At 40.0% G+C, this 25,599-nt stretch overlaps 1 protein-coding gene across 1 annotated transcript; it reads right to left on the bottom strand.

The window, feature by feature from the left end:
* Nucleotides 1–844: 844 nt before the first annotated feature.
* Nucleotides 845–25,241, bottom strand: tut1 (terminal uridylyl transferase 1, U6 snRNA-specific). The gene is made up of 10 exons (XM_028819082.2): nucleotides 25,075–25,241; nucleotides 21,414–21,604; nucleotides 21,120–21,329; nucleotides 17,666–17,780; nucleotides 17,350–17,477; nucleotides 15,926–16,146; nucleotides 15,625–15,734; nucleotides 10,547–10,669; nucleotides 8,615–8,707; nucleotides 845–2,552 (listed from the first exon to the last, which is right to left on the bottom strand). The coding sequence occupies exons 1-10, from the start codon at nucleotides 25,157–25,159 to the stop codon at nucleotides 1,372–1,374; spliced, it is 2,457 nt and encodes an 818-aa protein (XP_028674915.2). The 5' UTR covers nucleotides 25,160–25,241; the 3' UTR covers nucleotides 845–1,371.
* Nucleotides 25,242–25,599: the final 358 nt, after the last annotated feature.

Genomic DNA, 25,599 nt, shown 5'->3' on the forward strand with positions numbered 1-25,599 from the left:
GCAGTGACGGGGATTCGAACCGGCAACCTTCAGGATACCAGCGCAGATCCTTAGCCTCAGAGCCACCACTCCACCCCGTTTGGTATGGGATCTGTAAAAGCAGTGTTAATGCTTGTTATGTACCATCCATTGGAATGAGAAATGAAAGGCATTTTACTAGAAAAAATGTTTTGTGTTATGCAACTTCTTGGAAATGACAGAGACATAGCAACTGGATATACACACACACACACACCTTTCATTAAAGTGGATACTGTGGCCCATAATTTTTTTTTCTTCCACCAATATTTACAGTATTAATGTTGACACATGTACAGAGTACTGGTAAAATCGCACTTGCAACCTTTACACATCTCCACTCTCTGGCAGCATGACAAACCAAGAATCTATTATAATACAGAACTCAATTTTACCACTCCAATAAAATGAAATCATCTCTGATCACTACTTAATATTCACTCGACTCTCCTGAGCGGACATTTACTGAACACTTTCAGACGGTACGGCAAGCACTCTTGGCGAAAAACAGCTGGGTTAAAGTTTTGGTTTCCGCAGTTTGTTAAGAAGTAGACTCCCTCAGCTCATGTGCACAGTGCCTCCTACTGACGACTCACTTGTCGTTTGTCATTCCATAAAAATATCAGGTCAATGTAACAAAATCCAAGGTAGTCTAATATCTAATTTTTTCCACTAGTTTTATTAAGATAAGAAGCCACCTACTTCACAACTTTATATATCTATATATTTACGTCCATGTAGGAAATACTGCCCCCCCCCCCCCCCCCCACTTCTCTGCAAGTGTTTCAAAAGGTGAGACTTTCCCAAATTCTCCATGTGTGTAACATTACTGTCAGAAAAGCATCCTAGTAAAAGTCAGTCAGCTCTTTGACCCCATCAGCCCCCCAAACCTGACATAACTCTCTTTCAAACTCCACCCACCTTAACTTCTGTACAACCCCTCCTCTGTGACTTCAAGGCTGAAACTCACCATTTTGATAATCTTCAGGTTTTCTGCTTTGTTTCTCCCACAAGGGCCATTCAACCTGGAAGAAAACTTCTAGAAATCGGATCTTCTTTCTTTGGTTATCAGAGGCTGGCAGTGAATATCATGTCCCTTGCCAGCACTTTTTATTTTTATTATACAGAAGGGCATCCCAGTGAACGGCCCACCATGTTACAGACCTGTGGCACTTGATGGCTTCATTAATAAAACAATGATTAATCAAAATACATTCATTGCATTCCCTGCCTTAGGCTCACCATTTGAAGAACACCAGCCTGGACTGCATCCTCAGCACTAAATTTAACTACACTGTGCGTTATAGATAACCAACTCCCAGAACCTGCAGTTGTACTTCTTTTAACTGCAGTCTATTTTATTTTCTTCTCCAAGACCTTCTCAGTCATTTTTGGTATAAATAACTGCAAGAAATGGAAGAAATCCTGGAAAAGGCCACTGGCATCCTGGACTGGAGCAATAACTGCCAAAGTTCTTGTGCTTTCTGTGCCACCAACTACTTCCAAATGAAGTGTGAAATTGAGGAGGGGCTCGGACGTATTGCCAGCTGCACGCTCCTGCTGTGCTACCGCCTCTGACACTCTGGTCTCCAGATCAATATCACCACCATCATCATCTGTCCTTGGTGCCTTTAGACCCCGCAAAATGTCCCGTCTCATTTTTCTCCGTCCAACCCACACCTTGTGCCAGAGTGTGCAATACCAACTGGCATTACCTGCCATATTTTCTGGTTCAAACCTTAGCTTCTTGCAGCTGGATGAACCTTCGTCAGAACAGCGATGTCGTTTTCCTGAATTAAGAGATTCACCAGCCGTGCTGGCCGTCGTGTCACTTTCATTGCTGTTCACTTCTGGAGGATTTTTTCCATCTAGTACCTCATCTGAAGGTTCGTTGTGATCAGCAACTCTGGTCGAGAGCTCCGGGAGCTGTGTGTGGGGGTCTTCACCAGATTCCAGTTCTGCACAGTGCTCTGCGGTCGTTGAATACTGAAGGGTAGCAGGTGTAATGCAACAAGTGCACTTCAACATGTCCTCCAGCACGCTCAGCACGGCCACAGATACCCAGCCAAACCATAGCTGTCGAAAGTCATCAGAGTTGCAAAGCTTTTTCCTGGTCTCCTCTGAGAGGGAAGCCAACTTGAAGGGGATATCAATGACCATCCTCTCCTGGCTCACCTCACCAGGCACACCAGGTGAGCCCTCAGCTGAAACACTGTCTTCTTTGAAGAGTCGCACCAAGCCCCAGATTTTGCCTTTGGCCGACTTGCGTTGATACTGCAGACTTCGGCAGTACTTGGCGGCTTCCAGGCACTGCTTCTGGAAACGCTGCTCGCTCCTCTCGTTCAGGTTGGCGGCTACATTGTGACACAGCTCAAAGGGGTCCAGAATGTTGAGGGGCCCAAGGCGTGGGCTCTTGCCTTCTTTGTTGGAAAGAAAGGCAGTCACAGGGAGAGCCTTCCCATCTCGAAGGCAAATCACAGAACTCACAAAGTCAAACTGGCCATAAAAATTAAAAAACTCGGAGAGCAGGGTGCCTAGAGAAGATAAAGAGGAAAAAGTGAATTTGGCTCACTGCAAGGAAACCATACATCTAAAAAGTGCACTTTGACCAGTTTCTGTGGCTTAAAAAAAACATCAGTTTTTAGATCCATTTAATAATGCTCTGACAAAGTGTATAAAGAAAAGTGAGACTAAATAATTGGCTGCTTGTTCTTCAGAGTTACCTACTGTATATATAATACTCGCCAGATAAGTTCTCCCGCGAATAAGTCGGGACTTGATTTTACAGTACAATTTCTCACGCTATTGGTCCAACAAATTATGATATGCTAACGCTTACCCGAGAGAGTAACCACAGGGCACACGGCCTTTTTTTTTCTATGTGGGTGTGGCAATGCGCTGTATCAGCACGTGCTCGTAACCTCTCTCTCTATTGTGCCACGCAACCACACAGTAATACCCGCACGATTCCGATGCGGCGTTTGCACTGATTTGTGTTTTTTGTATCTCACACCCTCATACACCTTTATTGTAAGGGCATCCCTTATCTACGATGGAGTGTTCGATCAGAAGAAAATATGAAGCAGGTTCTAAATTAAAAGTCGTTGAAGTAGCGAAAGAAATTGGTAACTGCACTGCTGAAACAAAATCATTTGTGAGAAACTGGTGCGAGGTTGGAGGAGGCAAGAAGATGTAAAAAATAAAATAAAATAAAAATAAGTGTCGCATTTTTGAACGGGCGTATAAGTCAGGGTCTGATTTTATGATCGATTTTTCGGGTTTAAAGACCCGACTTATACATGAGCATATACGGTAATTAACACAGGCAGGATAACAGCAAAGGATTCTGGGCCTGATGACTGCATACATCAACATCAGCTTTTCTTCACTGTAGTACTCCCAACCACCCCCAAACTCCCCCCCCTCCCCCCAATTGACCGCTCAGTCAATGCTCCCCATTTGTGTTATATCTTCCACCATTTCTGCTCAGTGTGTGCCCATCACACTACTGCAAGGTGAGCAAAGGCTGGATGCTTTGCAGGGTGGGTTAGTTGATGTGCTAACAAGGTACCACAATGGCACACAGACTTATCTTGATAAAATGGAAGAATGATAAGGCCGGGTTTATACTTCAGGCGATGCGACACATGCTCCAGCAGACGCTCCTGCTACACAAGTGTTTTACTGTTTATACTTGCATTGGTATTTTACGTAAATCTGGAGGAATCCACCAGGTGGCAGTGCGAGATATCACGGTGAGAACAGGTTCGGTGTCGCTGTGTTGTGAATTACCTGGAACACCAATTAAATTCAGATGACACCTTACCGCAATATGTCTGAAAAGGATGTTCAATGATTAAATCCAGGGATGTGCCCATTCCAGCAAGCATTGGGCACGAGGCAGAAACAATCCCTAGATGGGGCATCAGCTCATCGCAAGGTGAATACAAGCACTCACACACACACTGGCGTCATTTTAGTGCTACCAAATCTGCATATCTTTGGAAGGAAACCAGAACACACTGTGGAAACCAACCAGGAAAACATGCAAACTGCCAGCGACGTGACTCCCTGCGAGATAGCAACGCTACCGCTCCGCCACCGTGTCACCCCCATGTGTGTAATTATTAACAGTATTCATTATTTAAACGGAATTAACGATTTATCTGTAAAATGTAACATACATACTTTAATGCATTTCATCATGAAAGTGATATCAAGTATAAATCTAAGGATTCTAAATGTGCAGAGAGTTGGAATATCATACATTTAATGTGTTCTGTGTGGTGATCTATTGATGTTTGCTGCTCCTGTCAGGTCAGGAGGAAGCCCCAGAAAAAAAAGACGGCACAGAAAATGGTATGCGAGACTTTTAAAATGTAGTGTGTCATTACGATCAGGAATATGCAACGCTTGAATATAAAAGCACCACGAATGCATTTGTATGTCAGCATTTTGCTTCACCACATCGATCCATTCATTAAACATCGAAGTGCGCACATCAATCCCGTAAGATTCGCATAGCGGCTTTCTGTCACATGTAGATAGTAAACAGAGACCTGACGTCACATTCCAACTTTTATCACACTGCGCCCCCCGACTTTTTGCTGGTACTGCAACTCACGCATCGCGTAAATTTCTGAGGACCTGCTCAGAGGATGCGTCGAATGAACGCTGGGAACGCGTGGCAGCCATGATGCGTGCGTGTATGCGTTCTGAGAGTGAAGTATAAACGAGCCCTAACTCACCTCTTTTAAGTCATTGGGTAACTGACTTACCCAATTATGATGATACTATTGTTATATACATATATACTACTATATGAAACTGGAAAAAATCTAATTCTCACTTAGAGGATCTGTACAGAACTCTTTTAAAAGCTTGGCAGGATATAATCAATAACATTTTAGAATAAATTGAGGAAGTGGATTCTCTTCACTTTTTTTATTCCATTAATTTTTTTATTAATTTATTTATCCACTTAATTTTTCCTAAAGTTTTACTCTGTTGGCCTAGCTCTCTTTTTCATGGGTGGGGGTTAATTTGATTTGAACCTAGTTTTGTAAAATTTGACTTGCTTGTATGGAATGTTATTTGATTTTAATAAATTTAATATTTTTTTTTCTTCAACAAAAGGTACTACAATGGTTGAAAGAGGTCCTGTGGCTACCGTTTCTTCCCCAATTTCAATTTCAAGATGGTTAATTGAAAGAAGACAAAGAGTACAGATAAGAGGAGAATGTGCCATGTGGAATGAGATCATGAGTGGAGTCCCTCACTGTCTGTCCTTGGACCGTTTCTTTTCCCGATTTATATTAATTACACTAGGGGGCTTGCCCCCTGCTCTCTTCGCTCGCCAACCCCTGGGGAGGCGCTACACACAAGCCACTTTGCGATTCTGCCGCTCACGTATGGGAATGTGGATATGCTATTTAAATAGATTGTTATTTTCATGAGAATTGTTACATATGCATAATAGAACTATTTTACATTACAGTGAGTAATTAACCATATTAAAAAATAGTAAAACGTAATAATTTTAAAATAAATTATGTTTCATGTTGCGTTTGAGTTTGTTGCGTTATATGATTTCATTCTGTTTAGCTTTGAATTTAACACGCAAATACTTTTTAAACTTACACTTTTACTGTAAAACTTCAGTAAAAACAATCTTTTGAATTACATATGAATGGCATATCAAGATCTCCTTTGATGTGTAATGTTATCCGCGGAAGATGTACTACATTTACCTTTCTTGGATACATCCTTCTTTCAACAGTAATTTGGCCGGTAGAAGACCGGACGTTGTTTACGGTTGTAGATATTCTTTGTGATATTGTAAATTGATGTTTTCATCTTCCGCACCATCACCACCAACTATTTCAGCAGAGTCTATTGAAACCGATCAACAATTTTCGCGTTAATTCGTTTGACTTCGTTTCTCTGTTCTAGGATTGCCCGTGTACTCATTTTTACTGTTGATAACACACAGGTGGCGCAGTGGTAGTGCTGCTGCTTTGCAGTAAGGGGACTGTGGAAGATTGTGGGTTCGCTTCCCGGTTCCTCCGTGTGGATAGCGCTTTGAGTACTGACAAAAGCTCTATATAAATGTAATGAATTATTATTTTATTATTATTATTGTGATGTAATTCAACAATAAGATTTGGACATAATATGTCTTCTTTAATTGGGAACTTAAAGTGAGGAAAAAGTAAAAATTTATAAGAGCAGAGAGAACAGGAAATGTGTCTGTCAAAAGCATTCACACAAATGAGAGGCGAGAGGACCGTGAGCGCGTTTGAATATGGTTGAAAGGAGGATGGGACTTGAAACAATCTCATGTCAAAAGTTTCGTCTCGCAGGACTTGAAAAGATCTTCCAAAAAGTCTTGTCACAGGATTTTTTTTTTATATAATAGAGAGATAGATAACTGGCACAGTTAGCAAACTTGAGAAATTCATAGACAATACTAAAATTGGAAGAGAGGCAGACACTGAGGAGACAGCAAAAACATTTCAAAAAGGACTTGTATAAGCTTCAAAACTGGCAAACACTTAGAAAATGCAGTTTAATGTAGAAAAGTGCAACAGGCTACACGTGGGTTAAAGGAACGTCAATTACAAACACAAGCTGGGAGACACTGTCCTATGGGAAGCAACATCTAAAAAGATTTAGGGAAAAAAGTTGATAACATTTTCATCATCTAAGCAATGTACAGAAGCTTTCGAAAAGGCAGGTAAAATGTTAGATTACATCTTAAAAACTGTTGAATTTAAATAAAGGGACATTACACTCAGACTATATAATGCACTAGTTGGAGCACATCAGGTGTACTATACGCAGTTGTCATCACCACACTGCAAGACAGACAGAGTGCACATGAAGTTGTACAGAGAAGACCAACCAAGTGCATTTCCAAGATTTATGGACATGTACTTTGACAGGTTCAGAGAATGAAACTTGAGGAGACTATTTGGGAACCTTACTCAGGACTTGAGAATTCTCAAAGGCATCGATAAAGTAGATCCAGCAGAATTCTTTCATTAAATCGCATACTTGAGGGCACCCGTGGAAATTAAAGGGAAGTGCATTTAGGATTGAACCCAGGAAGCACTTCTTTACATAAAGAGTTGTGGGAATCTGGAACAAACTACCGAGACGTGGAGTTGAAGCAGATACCTTTAAGAATCTGGAGGAGATATTGAGACAGTTCAGCTATTGACTAAACAAAAAAACTTGATGGACTGCATGGTCCTCTCTCATTTGTCAAAATTTGTATGTTTTTATGTGAATGAGGCAGATGTGGTATAGTAAATTACATGTAGGGCTACAAAAAATTAACTTGTCCCCACCCTGATAACCTCCATTTTTGTACATCTGTCACAATGAATGGTTTCAGCTATTTAGGCAAAATGTAGTATTAGATAAAAGGAACCAGAGTAAACCAACAGCATCATTTCTAAATTAGTACTTAAATACATTTAAGCAACAAGCTTATCCAATACCTGTACTGTAAATACATTTTTATTGTGAGTTTTACTCAATAACAAAATGCATTAAATTAGTGTATTAAAGTGTATGTCAGGAACAAACTTTCACTATAGCAGTCAACATGTTAAGTATGAAGGCAACAAACCCCAAAGAAAACAGTTAAAAAATAAAAATGTGGCCGCACACCACCTAGCAATGGTCAGCAAAGGCCATTAGAGACTCACTTTAAGCAGAGAAAAATAAACAAAAATATACTTCAGAAGACAGTTTAAAAACTACCACTTTCTTACTAGATATGAGGCACGAGTTGCATCCCTGCATTCTGCATTGAAAAATAAAAAAAAAGCATTCAGCTGTTTAATAAACATGGAATTATCAGGCTTCCCTTTACGTTTCACAGCAGACAGGTCCTCCGTATCAAGAGCTCATTTTCATAAACCATCTTTGACAGTACAAAATGCGCTCGCCAAAAAAAGACTGTTGCACATTTCGCCAACGACCACCTAAAATGACGACAATATGACTAACAAGTTCCTACTGTATTTTGCAAGAAAACAGAAATGATGTCAAAAAGGCAAGTCATAAATGTGATTTTCAGACGTCAATATCTAGAGGCAGAAATGAAAGAGAATATTTATTTTACTAAGATGCCCTTTAAAGGCAGGTTCTAGATGTCAAATGAGTAAATAATCAAGCGTGCTGCAATAAAGTGCACTTTATATTAAACCTTTGAATGGTTTTGTCATGGGGCAGCAAGCTACATCAGCAATAGCTTCAAGATGAGTGTTTGTTGTTAAAAAAAAAAAAAATATTATATATATATATATATATATATATATATATATATATATATATATATATATAATAAACAAGATCTAGCTTGAAATAGCAGAGGGGACCTTGTGGTGATGCTGAAAAGTCCCTAGCTGTGCATGCATAAAAAAATGAAGACATATTCTATTATGCTTTCAATCAGTAAAGCCTATCTTACAACTGGAAAAATCACTCATCTAGTCAAGAAGACTAAAGGTTCTAAATAAGCAGAAAATCTTTAGTCTTTTGTGGGTGATCTTTTAGAAGTGAGTGGAAAGAAAACATTACTTACATAGACTTTCACAGTTTTTGCTTGATGGCAGTGTCGAGGCGTCACTGGGAAATGAACAATCCCAGCCTTCGATTATACACTGATCATCTTCTCCTAAAATTACAAAACATCAATATCAGAAATTAAGACATAGTTGAATATGATTGGCAACAAGTCCTTTGTTATTTAAATGTGCTGAAAATTCTTACTGATAAGATGATAGGATCAAGAATAGATGCAAGAGGTACTTTGAAAAGCTTTTGAATGAAGAAAATCCAAGGGTAGTATTTGAGGACGGAGTCCCAAATAAAGGGCTACTACCAAGAATATGCAGGGAGGAAGAAATGGAGGCACTGAAAAGAATAAAAATGGAAAGGAAACAGGACTGGAAGAAATACCAACAAAAGTGTGGAAGTGTTTAGGAAAAGAGGGTGTAGAAATGTGTGGATCTAATGCAGAGGATGTATGAACAGGATAGAATACAAGAGGAGTGGAGGAAGAGCGAGATTGTACCCATTTATAAGGAGAAGGATGATATCCAGGATTGTGGAAACTACAGTGGGAGAAAACTGATGTCACACACAATGAAAATTTGGGAATAGGTTATAGAGAGAATGCTTAAAAGAAGAGACCACCATTTGGGTGGATCAGTTTGGTTTTATGCCAGGGAGACTGACACCTGATGCCGTCTTTGCATTGAGGCAGGTGATAGAGAAGCATCAAGAAAAACAGAAAAGGTTGCCAATGGTGTTTATTGCTTTGGAGAAGGCTTATGATAGAAGGTCACATCGAGAGATCTGGAGGTTCATGAGAGAGAAACAGGGACTATAGAAGTATGTGAGGATTGTCCAGGATACATATGAGGCAGAGAAGACTCAGGTTAAAAGCAGGGCTGGTATAACAGACAAGATCCCAGGTAGATGAGGTCACCATCAGGGATCTTCTTTAAGTTCTTATCTCTTTGATCTAGTTATGGATGTGTTGACTCGTGGGATAAAAGACCAATCTTTTGCAGGCTTTTTGCTGATGACATTGTGTTGTGTAAAACCAGAAAACAGGAAGTGGAGAGGAATTTGGAAGAATGGGGAAGCGCTTTGGAAGATAGAAGACTGAAGATAAATATGAAGAAGACAGAATACAGGACATTCAATGATGATCAGGATTCATAAGTCAGCTTGCAGGGAAACTGGTAAGAGTGGATACATTTAAGTATCTAGGATCAGTGGTCACCCGAGATAGAAAACTAGATGCAAAAATAACCCACAGAGTGCAGTGTGAATGGAACAACTGGAAGAAGGAATTGTGTGATCGAAGAATTAATGTAAGGTGTTCAAGACAGTAGTAAGACCAGCAATACTGTCTGGATCTGAGACATGGACAGTCTCAGGGAGCACAGGAGAAGAAGTTAGATGTGGCAGAAATGAGAATGTTGAGATGGAGGTGTTGAGTTACAAAAAAAGGACAGGATGAGATACGAGGCAATCAGAGGTACAAAAAAATTAGATATCTAGGTAAGTAGGTTGAAAAATGGTACAGACATGTGATGAGGAGAGACCATGAATATGTGGGCAGAGAGTGATGGGAACGGAAGTACAGGAGAAGCAAAAGTGATGGAAGGCCACAGCAGGGGTGGACACATAAAGTAAAAGAAGATCAGAAGGAAATGGACTTGTCTGGCAATGAGGTGCAGGACCAAGCTCTTTGGAGAAGGTTGATCAGGCACTTTGACCCCACATAAAAGTGGTAAAAGATGAAGAGGTAAAAAGTAGAAGTACCAGCATGTCCTTAATGGGCAACTCTGCATTTGCAGAATTAAGAAATACATTTTGTTCAATAGGCAGTCTAGTATGTTTAAAAATTGAGCTTTTGTTATATATGGAAGAAAATAAGATAAACTACAGTGAGTTATATATAAAAAAAATAAATATAAAAAAAAAATATACGAATTCCTACCAGCAAGTTCTTTAAGATGGTTGACTGATGGAATGACTGGAATCTCCCTATTCTGAAGAAAAAAAATTACCAGTAAAGTTAAGGCGTAGTTATTCAGTGTTGGACCTCTACCAGAAGATTGTCCTAGAAAAAAAAAGAATGATAACAAATGTATTAATAATTTCAGCATTCTACTTTTATCCAGTAATATGGTTAAATTAAATTTATCAGCATTCTAGTTTATAATCTCTCTCACTTTCCTTAAGTTTTAATAGGATTTTGTTTTATAGATTCAGTCAACTCAAAATCTTATCTGATGGAGTGTTTTTCCCAACACATAACAAGGCAATATGTACTGCACTGCAGTAGTTAGCCCTACTGCCTCACAAATCTAACATCCATCCATCCATCCATTTTCCAACCCGCTGAATCCGAACACAGGGTCACGGGGGTCTGCTGGAGCCAATCTCAGTCAACACAGGGCACAAGGCAGGAACCAATCCCAGGCAGGGTGCCAACCCACCACAGGACACACACACAAACACACCCACACACCAAGCACACACTAGGGCCAATTTAGAATCGCCAATCCACCTAACCAGCATGTCTTTGGACTGTGGGAGGAAACCAGAGCGCCCGGAGGAAACCCACGCAGACACGGGGAGAACATGCAAACTCCACGCAGGCAGGACCCGGGAAGCGAACCCGGGTCCCCAGGTCTCCCAACTGCGAGGCAGCAGCGCTACCCACTGCGCCACCGTGCCGCCCCCAAATCTAACATCCTGGGTTCAAAATGTCACAGCCGCTCATTGTCTTTATGGAGTTAGCATATTCTTTCTGTCTCAGTGGGGTTGTTCCTTCAGAATCTTCCTCTGACAGCCATAAAGACATGCGCATCAGGTTAATGATTCTAAATTGGCTCCTACTGAGCCCTGAAATGGACTGGGACACTATATACAGGGTTGATTACATAAAAGACACTGAACAGGGTTAACTAGATTTGAAAATATTAATGTTATTTATATACAGTACTAGCCATCCCCTATGGCTCCGCCCATGTAGTAGTGAAAAAGGACAGTGAGGAGGGCCCTGCCCGGCTCCCTACTCCTCACATCACGCTTCCCCCTCCCCTAGGTCCACAGTCTCTGTCTCAGATTAGCACAAATATATCACTCCTGAAAGCGAACTATGATTCTTAGCGCGATGAGAGAAGTCAAAAAAATCCACTGGAATGTTCAAGCAAATTACAGAAAAAAACCCAAATTAAATCTGTTATGTAGTTATATATAGCTGTAAATCACTTTGTAAGATTGTTCACTAATCAAAACACTATATAAAAGCGGTCGGGATTGTCCTTCCGTCCTGTGAGTGCAAAGCGTAGCGGTATTCCGCTTATCAGACTTACTACTTGCGGTACGAAGCGACGCGATGTGAGCAGAGTTCTGATGTTTCCATCGTTCCCTTGCTTTTGTGCATGATGCGCTGGAAAGATAGACAAAATTATGTCTCTGGAAAGAATTAATGTTGATGGAGTACAAATGCCTCACCGCGTAGTAAATATCAGGGGAGATGGTGCTTGCTTATTCTCATCTATAGCTTATTTAGTGCATGAAACTCCGTCTTTAGCGGTACAGATTCGGGCTGACATTGTACGACATGTTTTAAGTAATTGGTCAAGGTTTCAGCCATTTACAATGATGCCGGCAGGAATCTCTTATACAAATGAGCTTCAGTATCTCACTGAAATGTCAAAGTCTCAAACTTAAGGTACCATTTCTGAGCTAATGGCAACGAGAGAGTTGTTCCCCTATGAGTTTCAAGTATATTATTATGGAGTCCTACACTCCAAGTTTGGACAGGCACTCGAGGAGATAAAAAAACTTAGGTTTTCGGGAGATGTTATGAATGGGCACTTTGATGTTCTCACTCCCTACACTTACATGCCTGATGTACACATGGAGCGCACACAAATTAAGGATAAAAGTCGGTCGCCTTAAAAGGCGGGTGAGCCTAGTAAATACTATTTGATGCTGAACAAGTGTATACATTCAGTGGCCACTTCATTGGGTTTACCTATCCAATACCAGTTTGAACTTCCTGTTGTCTCCAGAACAATTTGAACTCTTCCAGGATTGAATTCAACAGGGTGCTGTAAAAAAAAAATCCTTCATAATTTTGGTCCGTAATGAATCAATAATATCATCCAGTTATCTAAGATTTTTCGGTCACAGATTCATGGTGCAGACCTCCTGCTTCACCTCATCAAAAAGATGTTCAAATTGATTTGAGATCTGGAGTCTGTGTAAGCCACTGGAGTGAACTGCAGGTACTGTCACATTTGTGGAACCACATTGACGTGATTCATGTTTCATTAGCCATTTAACAAGGGCAGACTGTGGCCAAACATGTATGCACATGGTCATAAACTATGCTTAGGGACGTTGTGGAATTTAAATGATACTAAAACTAATAGTACAAGGTCGAATGTGCCAAGAAAACAAACATTCTCAAAATTATTACAGTACCAGTGATGCAAAGTTGGATGGATCCATTCATTCATGTTACTCATTCAACAAAACTCGTAACTTGTTAGACCAGGAGAAATTATCTCCAAAATTGCGCAACTGAAAATGGTGGAAAAATGAGTCCATTATTGCCTCGTCTTCCGATCCATAGATGACAGAAATTGAATCCCTGAGCAACCTTTTGCTTCTGCTGCTTATCACCAAAAAAGTCCAACATATTGTGTGCTCAGAAATGCTCTACTGCATGCTCCATTGAGAGCTGTTATTTGAGTGTCTGAGGAATTTATTAGTTTGAATGATTCTGGAAATTCTTCTCTACCCTTTCTCATTGTCCAAAGAGCTCCTGCTTGGTTAATTGACCAAGTCTCTGTAAACTCCAAGGACTGTAGTGTGTAAATTCCAGGAGGGCAAATGTTTGTGAAATGCTGGAACCACCATATCTAGCACCAACAATCATACTGTATTCAAAGTTTATTAGAAAACACATCCTGACCAATAAAGTATTTGCTCAAACGACAACTAAATCTCTAGACGATGTTTCCACGAGTTTTTGTCATAAATTGGTGTTTTGTGAAACAGGGCATTGGCATTAATAAGCAGGAGTACCTATTAAAGTGGCCGCTGAGGGCATAAATACAAAATGACTGAAGGCCTATAAGATGAAGTACACAGTAAATTCTACACTTTTATGCTAATAACCCCACTCACACTGCACAGTATTAAAAGTGTAACTGATAGTTAAGAATTTATATTTTGTGATTTGGACTGGCAGAGCAATCAGAGCCACTGCCTTTATGCTTGAGAGTCCTGATATTGAAACTTATCCTGGTCACCTCAAGTTTAACGTCGGCATCGTTTTCCCTATGTGTGCATGGATTTTTCTTCCGTGTTCAGGCTTTCCTCACACATCTCAAAGAAGCGCATGTTAGGTTTACCACCAACTGTAAAACTGGCACTGTGTGAGTATGTTTGGGGGTGTGCAAACATGTCCTGTGATGGACTAGTGCCTAATAAAAGGTTGGCTGTTGCCATAGATCCAATGCTGCCTATATGCCCCTGGGGACAAATAGTGATCTATCCATCTAAAGAGATAGCCTCTGGCTCCCAGTAAAGTGAATTTAATAGGTTTGATAAACGGTTGGATGAATGGATTTAATGATTTCCTGAATATTTATTAACAATGTGCATTATTCAATTACAATATTATGCTGTGTATGAAACTGTCCTAAGAAAGCCACAGACATGAAACACAAAACCATTATGAGTTTGAATACTCCACAAGACAAGTTTTACCGTTTATAATGTCGCATCACACACTGACGACTGGAAACAGTCTTATTTTCAAAACACTTTGGATAGCACTTGGCATGTAAAGATGCATCACAATATAATGTGTACAAACATTCCATTCTCACCCACTTTAACTGTACCTGTTCTCCCTAGTTTTTGGGGAAAAAAACGTTAAAATGGAAAACAGAAATAACAAAAAAAAAAAAATACAAGAATGTACAATTCTGAAGTACATAGACATGAAATATAAAGCTTTCGGCACCACCTACTGGCTGCAAGGCCAGCTTCATCTAGTCCAACATTTTTTTTTTCTTCCTCCATCTTTCTCAGATTTCCCCACCCACTTTATTCTTGTTTACCAGTAAACCCCCGATTCTCTAAAGAATCACAAATGCAAGAATGGCAATCAGTTTCTATTCCCTCCGATCTGTGGAGGAAAGAAAAATGGGTGGGATACTGAATTACCGTTATGTGATTGAAATATGCCACACTGACTGCTAGCACAGTGGATTAGAGCAAGTTTAGTTTACAGGTTGTGTTGTTTGGGCGCACCGTACTGACTCTGGGATGTACGGGCTCGTTTTTGTATTACAAATCGTTGAGCTCTTTCCATTTGGAGCCGTGACTCCTTTGCCTCTGCTGTGTCAGAAGCGCGTTGTGGGCGCCTTCGTTTATTGTGTTTATCCATACGGGCTCATTTTGTATTTCCGTTAGTTGAGCTCTTTCATTGTGGAGCCATGACGGCTTTGCTTCTGGTGTTTCTGAAGTGTGTTGTAGGAGCCGCCGTGTATTGTTTTTATCCATGCGGTCTCGTCTTTGTTGTTCTGTGGCTGTGTCGTTGGGTAGAAGTCGTTTACTGTTCGGAATCATAATTCAACTTACTTTTAATACTGAATTACCGTTATGTGATTCAAATATGCCACACTGACTGCTGGCACAGTGGATTAGAGCAAGTTTAGTTTCCAGGTTGTGTTGTTTGGGCGCATCTATGCGGTCTCGTACAGGTTGTGTTGTTTGGGCGCCACCTACCGACTCTTGGAAGCCGCTGGGTTTGACTCTGGGGCGCCTCGGTGCTCTGGCGCATGCGCCTCGGTGCGTCCTGCATCCGCCGTCCGTGCATATATTAAACTGTCGTTTAGTACTATAGATATGCTTACCATAGAGAAGAGAACATTTAAAAAGTATTTATTGGGGTTTTAAAACAAGCTGACACTGTAGCATCTAAAACAGAAGCCTGAAGAAATTAGTTTTTTAACTGTGAAACAGAACTTTCAGAGTACTTACCAGCTAGATGCTTTTGCTTTGCCCAGTACCTGACAGCATAGACGAGTGGTCGAAGCCTCTTATCAAGAGCAGAGCACAACTTAAGAAAGCTCGTATTTCTAACTGCTAACCTAAAATTCAAAAAAATAAAAAGGAAATGGGGTGAGATTGATGAGCTCTAATAATCACAAAGTTCACCTCCAGCTTCACATTGTATTTAAAGTATAACCCCCACCCCTGTAAACCTTTTACATGTTTTGTGCTAAGCCTCTTATTCAAGACACATTAAAATGTGGCACTTCATAAAAGTAAGAATGCTGACCTGTTATTGACCGAAATGTCCCCATGGAGCCCAGAGTCTTTGTGGATGAACTTGACAACTGGTCGGCGAGCAGTTGTCACAGCCTGCACTTTATGAACTCCTGGCACGCACTTCCGAAGCACCATTGCCACCAGCTCCAGCACCTCAGCCTCAGAGGCAGTCTCTAAGTCAATGTCAGACAGGATTGAGTCTTCTGACTGTGTGTCTTCAATGACTCCTGTCTGGATGAAATATTTTATTTGATAAACCAGTTTTCATTATGAAGAGTATCAGACTACCTAAAGCAAACAGCTTTACAGTGCAAGATGATTTATTCAATGTATTGTATTGGGGAACTTTAGCAAACCTTAAGTACACACACTGTGCAAATCTTTGTGTAGCTGTTTAATAAAGATCATGTCATGTGCTATATTTTCTGTCTCTAACAAGTATTGGAGTATTTGTAAGTTTGCTTTAGCAAGTGTTGAGCAAGCACAAGATGTAAAGATATAAAGTTACTGGTCACTTACTTACAACCCTCTTTCTCGGCATACCCTGTAGCCTTGTAGACATCAAAGTGTAATATTTGTAAAACTTTACACTACTTTTTCACCTGAATGGTATACATGTTAATAGTCCGGTCCTGGAGGACCACCGTGGCTGCAGGTTTTCATTCTAGCCCTTTTTTTTTTTAAATGAGTGCCCTGTTTTTGTGATGCTAATTAACTTCTTGTGAATTCATTTTAATTGAATTGCTTTTTTAAGATTTGCTCCCCTGAATTTCTTCATTGTTCCTCTGAATTGCTTCATTTCTTTCCTTAAATGGCACCCAAACAGAAATGAAATGTGAAGTGAGTGAGCCAACAGAAGACAAACTAAGCGAAGGCGTCAAATTCCAACCAATTTCACTCCAACCAGCTACTTAATGAGGTGCCAATTCTTGTCGTTAATTAAACCAGTTCTTTAATTCCGTGGCTTGTTGCTGCTCTTGTGGTGCATTAGCAGACTTGTCCGACATTGTGGATTTTCTCTTTTCTAAGAGTTCTGATAAAATGTTTTGGGGACCTGAGAAGATCAACATTCCTGAGACCTTCATCTTTCTTTATTTTCAGATATTGTATGTTGGACACCAGTTGTTTTGGCTCATTTTGTATCTCATTATTGTTTGGCTGCTAATTAAGGAAAAATAAACAATAAGAGGTCTGAGTCTTCAAGAGCAAGTCAATTAAAATTAGTTCAGAAGAAGTTAATTAGCAGCAAAAACAGGTCACTCATTAAGAGAAGGGTTAGAATGAAAACCTGCAGCCACAGTACTCCTCCAGGATTGGAGTTGGTGACCCCTAGGAAGGCCATCTAAAATGCAATAGTGACATCTCTCACTGCCCCAGTGATGCTTGAATCTCTCAAGAGTTAAAACAGCATTTCAAAAGACTGTGCAAGGTTACCTGCTCATTTGAACTTTTGGATTTAGCCTGAAATATTTTGGTGTGTTCCAGATCTAAAAAGAGGTCCAAGTCACAGCAATGGATGTTGAAACTATTAACAGAAGAGCCAAACGGAATGATCTTGCACTCTGTAAGAGACACAGAGATTATTTATATGCATCAAAGTTTTAGGGTTTCTTTTACATTAATATTTCAAGTATTTGGCACACTAGTGCCAGTGGTTCCTCGGCTTTACTGATGGTCTACCATTAATAATAAATACTTAAGAAAAGCCTAAACATCAGAGTTTGGAAGAAGCCAGAATTACAATGCGTACCTGGAAAGAATTCTGAGAACACTTCTTGCATGAGAGAGATGACAAGCTCTCGAAGCCTTTCCTCACTCTCTGAAAACCCAAAGAGCTGCACCAACTTTTCCATCTGCTCGTCCACCTGAGAAAATATAAAACAGAGAAATACTAACAAAAAAAAAAAAAGAAAAAGAAAAAACAGCCATAACCAGTGACTGCTTCAAACTATTACCTGGCAAGTATTAAAGGATATGAAGACAAAAGATATGCTGCCTTGCAAGTAGGTAAGTAAACATAAAATACTTAAGTTTCCTTTATATTTACTGTTTTCTACAGAGTTTGCTCCTTTAGTTGAATGAAAATACTGACAGCACGGAATGCTAAAGTGTAGCAATTACTTGACCGCCATATTTATTTATAAGCTCATTTGTCAGAAATGTTTCTTAATGAGCAAACAGTGCAGCATGATACAGAAGCGCTGTGACAAAGGCAAGCAGGAAAAATACAGGGAAATGACAAACGAGTGCAATTAGTAACACTTTCCTGGGGTTAGTTTTAGTCACTACTGTAGAAAGATATATGTTTTTTATATACAGTTCTCTAAATGTTTTAAATCACAGACATGATGTTTTTGCATCTCAGGAACAAATTACACATTAAATTTAACTTCCCAGCAAGACGATTTTTCCTCTACTTTCAAATCAGAAATTCTGAGTAAAGAAACCTACCCAATTTTCTACACCTCTCACCTATTTCTAACCGATCAGTATTGAAGACCCAGCCAGCATCTCAACAATATATAAGAAAGTCCCATCCTTTCAAAGATCTTTGGGTACGGTTGGAAAAGGATCTTTCAATTAATATCTCTGGAAAGGAGATGAAGGCACCTATGCATAGAATACAATCTAGCTACATATGCACAAAGCAATCAATCAACTTAGAATTTTACGCCAATCACATTTATCTTGTTTAAAATTGTCCAAAATATATCCTGAGCAAGATCCAACATGCTGGCATGGCAACTGATCTCCAGTTTCACTGGGCTACATGTTTTGGAAGGGCACCATATTAACATAATTATGGGCAAAAATCATTAAATGTTTATCAGACATCCCTGGTGCCACAATCACTCCCATTAAGAGCTGGGTTTGGTGGGCCCCCAGATGTGCTTCAAGTGGGGAAGGACAAATTGGTTGTAATTGCCTACACCACACTTCTAGCACATAGTCTTGTTTTGCTTAACTGGAAGAATCCCAACCCACCTTTCAGAAGGCAGTGGGTAACTAATGTTTTAAACTATTTGAAATTGGAAAAAATCAGATCTCGGTTAGAGAATCTGTTCAAAACTTTTTGAAAATATGGCAAGATTTACTTGATACAATTTTAGAATAAGCATTTATATCGGGGGGGACATTTTCCCTTCTTTGCTTTTTTCTCTAATTATATTTACCGTATATACTCGCATATAAGTTGGGTCTTGAAACCCGAAAAATCATTCATAAAATCAGACTCTAACTTATACGCCCATTCAAAAATATGACACTTTATTTTTTTTTTACATCTTCTTGCTTCCTCCAGTCTCGCATCAGTTTCTCAAACACACAGATATTTTGTTGCAGCATCGCAGTTATCAATTTCTGTTGCCACTTCAATGACTTTTAAATTAAAACCAGCTTCATATTTTCTTCTGCTCTTACAATAAAGGTGTATGAGGGTGTGAGATACAAAAAACACAAAACATTGCAAACGGTATTTCAGAATAGTATATTAGGGACACTGAGAAGAAAAAAAAAAAAATATGGACACAGTATAGGAAAAAAAAGTATATGTCGAGAATAAAGTCAAGGAGAGACAGAGAGAAAGTGAGTTTAAGAAGCATGTAATAATAATAATACTTTGCATTTATATAGTGCTTTTCTCAATACTCAAAGCGCTTAGCATTTTCTCAATACTCAAAGCGCTTAGCAATTGCAGGTTAAGGGCCTTGCTCAAGGGCCCAACAGGGCAGAGTCCCTTTTGGCACTTTACGGGATTCGAACCGGCAACCTTTCGATTGCTAATGCAGATCCCTAGTCTCAGAGCCACCACTCCGAGTAACACGGGTCAGGGAACACTTAACACAAAGCATTTAATGTGCTACATTACTTATGACAGGGTTTGAGAAAATCTAGTAAACTAAAGATTGATTTTAAAATAACGCTTACGATGTTCTACTTTAATGACAAAATAAACTATGAGAATAATGTCAGCATGTCGACTTTATTCTCAACATACACTTTTTTTTTCTTCAGTGTCCGTATTTTTTTTTTTCTTCTCCGTGGCCCTAATACGCTTCAGTACTCAGGTGGGTGATAGCACTTAATCTCTTGGACCAATAGTGCGAGTTTTCCACATTCGACTTATATTACCGATATTCGAAAATACTGGAAATTACATGGTAAAATCAAGCCCTAACTTGTCCGCGGGAGAATTTAAATGGGAGTACAGTATATACGGTACCCATGCCGTCAGCTCTCCTCCCTTTGTTTAACTTTCCAATATATATATATTTTTCTTTTCATTTTTGTTCTAGTTTTATGAAGTAATTTGTTGTATAAGTTTGACTTGATTGTATGCAGTGTCATCTTCAAATAAAATAAAATCTATATTTTTAAATACTATACATGAAATGTACTGTATATCATAGCATAACCAAACATATAACACAACAAGGAACACTATACACTGTATATAAATAAAGGGGTACCTGTACTGTGTAATCCTCAACAGCAAGTCTAAAAGTGGCAACCACCCATATGTAAGTATTATGTGTCGTGGAAGGCAATTAAACTGGGCGTATATTAATCTGAATGTAGCAATGGCCAGTATGGCTAAAAATCAAAGTTAGGCTATAATTAAAAATCTGCCTGGTTTCAATATGTACCAATATCACAATGTATTAATTAGAACTTAAAGCTTACAATATTTTAATATGCAAAAGATTAATAATATTTGTTAACTGAATAAAATTCCTGCAGGTGTCTGAGATGAAAAGAGCAGCACACATTTTCCCTGTGCACATTTGTCAGCATATTGAAGCCAGCTTCCCTTTAAAATGTTATGCTGTTATTTACCAATGTCTGCATTGCTCATTGCTAATCATTGGAATCTGGAAACAATTAAGGGAACAAACTCTACAGAACAGGGTAAATTAAAATGAAAATGGCAAACAAAACCTAACTCTTTAAAGCTATGGCAAGAAAATAAATATTAATGAATTCATTAGAAAAATGTGTCGCTCAGATAGCTAAAGAATGGGATAACTTAAAGGTAAGAATGAGCAACTGAAACTGGCTGGATTGAAAACCTGAAGCCAGGCCTGAACTTGAAAACACCACATTTAGAAAACAAAAGACTGGAATTATAAAGTGGATTTCTATTAAGGTCAGTTAGGATTGTGTTCAAAAGCAGGATGTTAGATTTAGAAGTGCAGCCAACTCACGTCATTAGCCTGACACAGAACAGGAGACAGCAGCTCAAGGCTGGGCAGTAGGCTGTTCGAAGGGGCCTGCTTCTTCTTAGGGGTATACTTGAATTCCTTCCTCTCTCGAGGCTTCACTTTAAGGCGTTTGCCATTCATTATGTGCTCTGGTTCTGCGAGGGCCACCTGTAGGCTCTCGGTAGAGCCATACTCTACAAAAGCATATACACCCTTATGGAACAGAAAAAAAAATTAGTCATAACAGCCACTTCACGGATTATTGGTAGAACACCACCAACCTCCGGAGTCGCTAACCTGATTCTTGTCCATAATAACACTTGACACAAGGCCAAAGCGCTGGAAGTGATCTGTGATTTCAAGTTCTGATGTGCCATGCTGGAACCCACTCACAAACAGGCTGTGTTCTTCTTGGACCTTTCTAGTTTCACGGATGCTGGATAGTTTTTGGTGCTTTTTTCCTTTCTTGTGGTCTTCCAAACTTGCCCCTAGGTACAAACAGATGATCCAAATCAGTTGAATATACATGACCCCAAAATATTACCTAAGCAGATTTGTATGGTCATTCCATAAAATGAAGTCCATCTGGCATCAGACATTGGCAACACACTGTGTTTTGGACTTTCCTACCCCACCATCCTGCTATCTGATACAGTTGCACTAAGATTTTTTTTTTTTTTAAACACTTCTCTAGCAGCCTAAAGATATCGTTCTGCTTCTGATCCTGTTCCAACTCACTCTTAACCAGGAAATACACAACTTGTGCTGCTTTTGCTCTGCCTCTTAAGCATCCATTGTGGGGGGGGGGGGAGGGGGGGGAAATGAGAGGCACAAAATAAGGTAAGACAAGGAAAAAGTTAAGATTACTGACAGTTCTGTTTCCCTTTCATGTTTTCCTTTACTAAATTCTATGTATTATAGTGTATATAGCAGTTTAATTATAGGGGAATTTATGAAAGTTTTTTTTTCATTTTTTACGAATATTTAATATTTTTCACATCTTAATTTTTGTTATTACAGAACACTGTTTAGTTTCTTTACGGGCATCACCATTTTGTGGAACCTTTCCATCCTGTTGTTAATACTGAGAAGACCAGAAGTGAACGGTGCATGACAGTAAAAGGGCAGCATCATGCACTACCTGTTATCCAAGATTGTGGATTCCAACTAAGTTCTCTGTGCATTTCTCGATTTTTTGAGGAAGGTTAAGAACTTCCAGCAAAAAATTCTGACTTTGAATTCTGTTTTGGACAGCGTTTCACAGTTGTGTGGACCGGCGTCCCAGCCAGATTTAACCTGGGAACCATACCTAGCAGAGATGTCAATATAATGGAAGGACAGGGGAAAGCACTGTATTCAGCTTACTGTCTTTCCCATATGCTAAGTGGCAGCATCCCTGGGCTCCGGAACCCATTTACACACCCGCAAGGAATGCTGGGAACTGTAGTCAGGGGACAGAGCCCTGCTGGGGCCCATGGGTGCTGCAGGGAATTACACTCACTGTTCTTGGGGACTTCCATATGGCCTGGATGCGCTTCAAGTGGGTGAAGCTCTGGCACTGGAAGTAATCCCTGGACTCCAATAAAAGAGCTCACAGGAGAGTCAGAGCTGGGAATGGAGATGGGCAATACTCGCCTTGAAGGAGTAGTAACACAGTGAAAAAGAGAGAAAGGAGACCTGTATGATTATTATAAAAAAGTATTGTGTAATAAATCCCCCCTTTTATTTAAACCCGGGTCTTTTTTGTGTATTGCGTTTGGAGCTCAGTGGCACCCCCTACCTTTCACATTTTGTTTCCGAACTTACGGTTTTGACCTCTGCCTGCTGCTTCAACTACGTTTTATCCCGTAGTCCTTACTAATATCATACTCTGTAAATTGGTCATATTTTTGATGGAACCAAAACAGGAAAGGTACACAAAACGAGGATATGCAACTCAATGATAGTGCAGCAAAATTGAACAGAAACTGAACAACCTGGCAACAGAGATCACTAAAATGAAGTCCAGTATTTTAGAATATTATAGTGCTGACTTGCCTAATGTTAGTCAAACAGGCAAGGGAGAAGTTTATTGTACTGTGTACACGTGACAGCATTAATACTACAGCCTCAAGTGTCTTTGACATGTGACAGTGCCATCCAATGCCTGGTGTGATTAACGGCTGAACGTCTGGCTGAGCAGACGCCTACTTGTGTCAGTGTTATTCAGTGCAGCCATCTTTTGCTTCAATGCTTTATTCTCTGATGCAGTTAAGATGACAGTGTGAAATAAGTGACACCTTTGAAAACTGACTTGGCAGTTACAGTTATGGTTAGGCACTATACAGATGTTCTGAAGTTGATATAAAGGAGCCACAGTTGCATTTCTTGACATACTTCTGCTGAATGACTCAATGGTTGAAAGTCCTTAGTGTTGGTGTGTCAGAGAGAGGAAGTGCAGCATTGATCACAATAGTACTTGTTTAAATTCCCTCCTTTGCTACGACCTTCGGGAGGTGGTCCACAGTGTGTCCCCTAACATAGTCTCCGCCTTTAATTAGCTTGTTGATTCAGTAAGCCTCTCTTGAAGTGATGTAACTTGCCCAGCACACCACACTGGCCATCTCAGAGTTGTAAAAGCTGTGGAAGATGTCACTATCTACAATAAAGGAACATGGCATCCTAAGAAGAAGAGGAAGGAAGAAAGAAAAAGAGTCTGCTTTGCCCTTCCTTCTATAGTTCTTCTGTGTTATGAGACCAATCCAACCTGTCATTGATGTGGGCCCCCAAGTACTTGTAGGAGTAGGACATGGCAATCCCAGCCAAAAGCGACTATCCACCTGCACCAATTTCCACAGCACAGGCTCAAAGTGAGCCATCGCTTATTCCTGACAGTTGTGTAAAGGCTAAGGTGTCAAGATTTTCAAATTTGAGAATTGGCTGATCAAATTCTCATAGTTCAAAAATGGACACAACTTTCATTAATCCAGCAAGTGTGACAGACACAGATAAAATTAAAGACCCATTTGGAATGGTGAAAAAAATTTACAAGAAATCAGAGTCCCTATGGTATGGGGACTTGATGCATAAAATTGGAAAAAAACTTAATGCCTGATCAGCCAAATCCAAGTACAGTGCTTATGTCTGCAGTATGAAACATCCATCCTGGAGCTTCAAAGATATGGAGCAAGAGTCTTGGTTTAGACCTCTAGAGCTCTGCCTGGCTACACTAAGGTTAAGATTACGGCTGAAGGAGGAGGTTTATCTGAATCAAATAATGCCAAACACCCCACGAGATGCCTCCCAAGTACTGCTGTGTAAGTTTACTCCACCTACTGGGAGTAAGTGCTTGAAATATGGGACTGTCCAAGATGTCATCGACCTGTAGAGCCACAGCATCACACGTCACCACGGGTCTGCGCCAGCGGTTTCAGGGCTGAAGTGACGTCACCGCACGTCTAGCCCAGCAGCTTGGTAATAAAAGTTAACAGGTCGTCACAAATCAAATTGATTGACATGCTAACCACACCAAAATAACCCCAAGTATTAACAAGTTATCCATCACGCTAACCTCTAAATTTAACATCCTTCTCCTAACTGTTGGCGTAGACCTGCGGTGACGTATAGTGCTCTGGCTCTGCAGTTCGCTCAAAGCAGGACGTCTGATCACCCTAGAGAGTCAGGACCGCTATTCTATCATAATGAACACTCAGACAAAACAGAGGAATTACTCGTTAACACACGATACACATGGCCAGCATGGCGGTCAGCACTGCTGTCTCTAGATTCCTTTCTACTTGGACTGGTTGACTTTAAACGTTGGTTCGAAACCCACTTCGAGACGCATCCAACATAAAACCTAGGGTTAGGATATCAGCGTCGTGCAATGAACATGCTCTGCCGCCACACTCTTAGCAAGACTTTCAAAAGAAACTTTCTGTACGTGCGCAACACCTCTCGACACACAAACTGCACTCACGGTTAGGGACGCTCACGTCACACAAGCGGCACATAAACGTCCCCCGGGGGAGTAACTGGACGTCCGGGTCCTGTTCCGATTCCATCCGCAAGTCTGGCAGAGTACCGCGTTTAGAAATAACGAAACGAAACAGGCGCGCAAAGAGGATGTGCAACACTAAATTAAACCCCCCTCTCCTCCTCTTCCTCCGCTGCACGGAGCGAGCGCTAGAAGTTCGCGCAAAAAGACCTTCCGTGCGGCTCGTCAGTCCCCACCCCTCAAGTTCCGGTTTCCCTGTAAAAATTAAGCTTGAATGAAAAAAAAGAGAATGAAAGAGCGCTACTATATAAATAGGCAAATAAATTAATGTATTGTGAAATGAGACAATAATTAACAAAACACAGTGTGGCAGCACCATTCGAAGTATTTAATTAATTTAATTATATTTTTCAACTCATACTGTATGTATTTTAGTTTATTTATAATAATAATTAAAAATAGTAATAATAATGATTCATTTACAGTATGTTAATACTACTTATACTC

Source organism: Erpetoichthys calabaricus, chromosome 14, assembly GCF_900747795.2.
Source record: "Erpetoichthys calabaricus chromosome 14, fErpCal1.3, whole genome shotgun sequence".
NCBI lineage: Eukaryota > Metazoa > Chordata > Cladistia > Polypteriformes > Polypteridae > Erpetoichthys > Erpetoichthys calabaricus.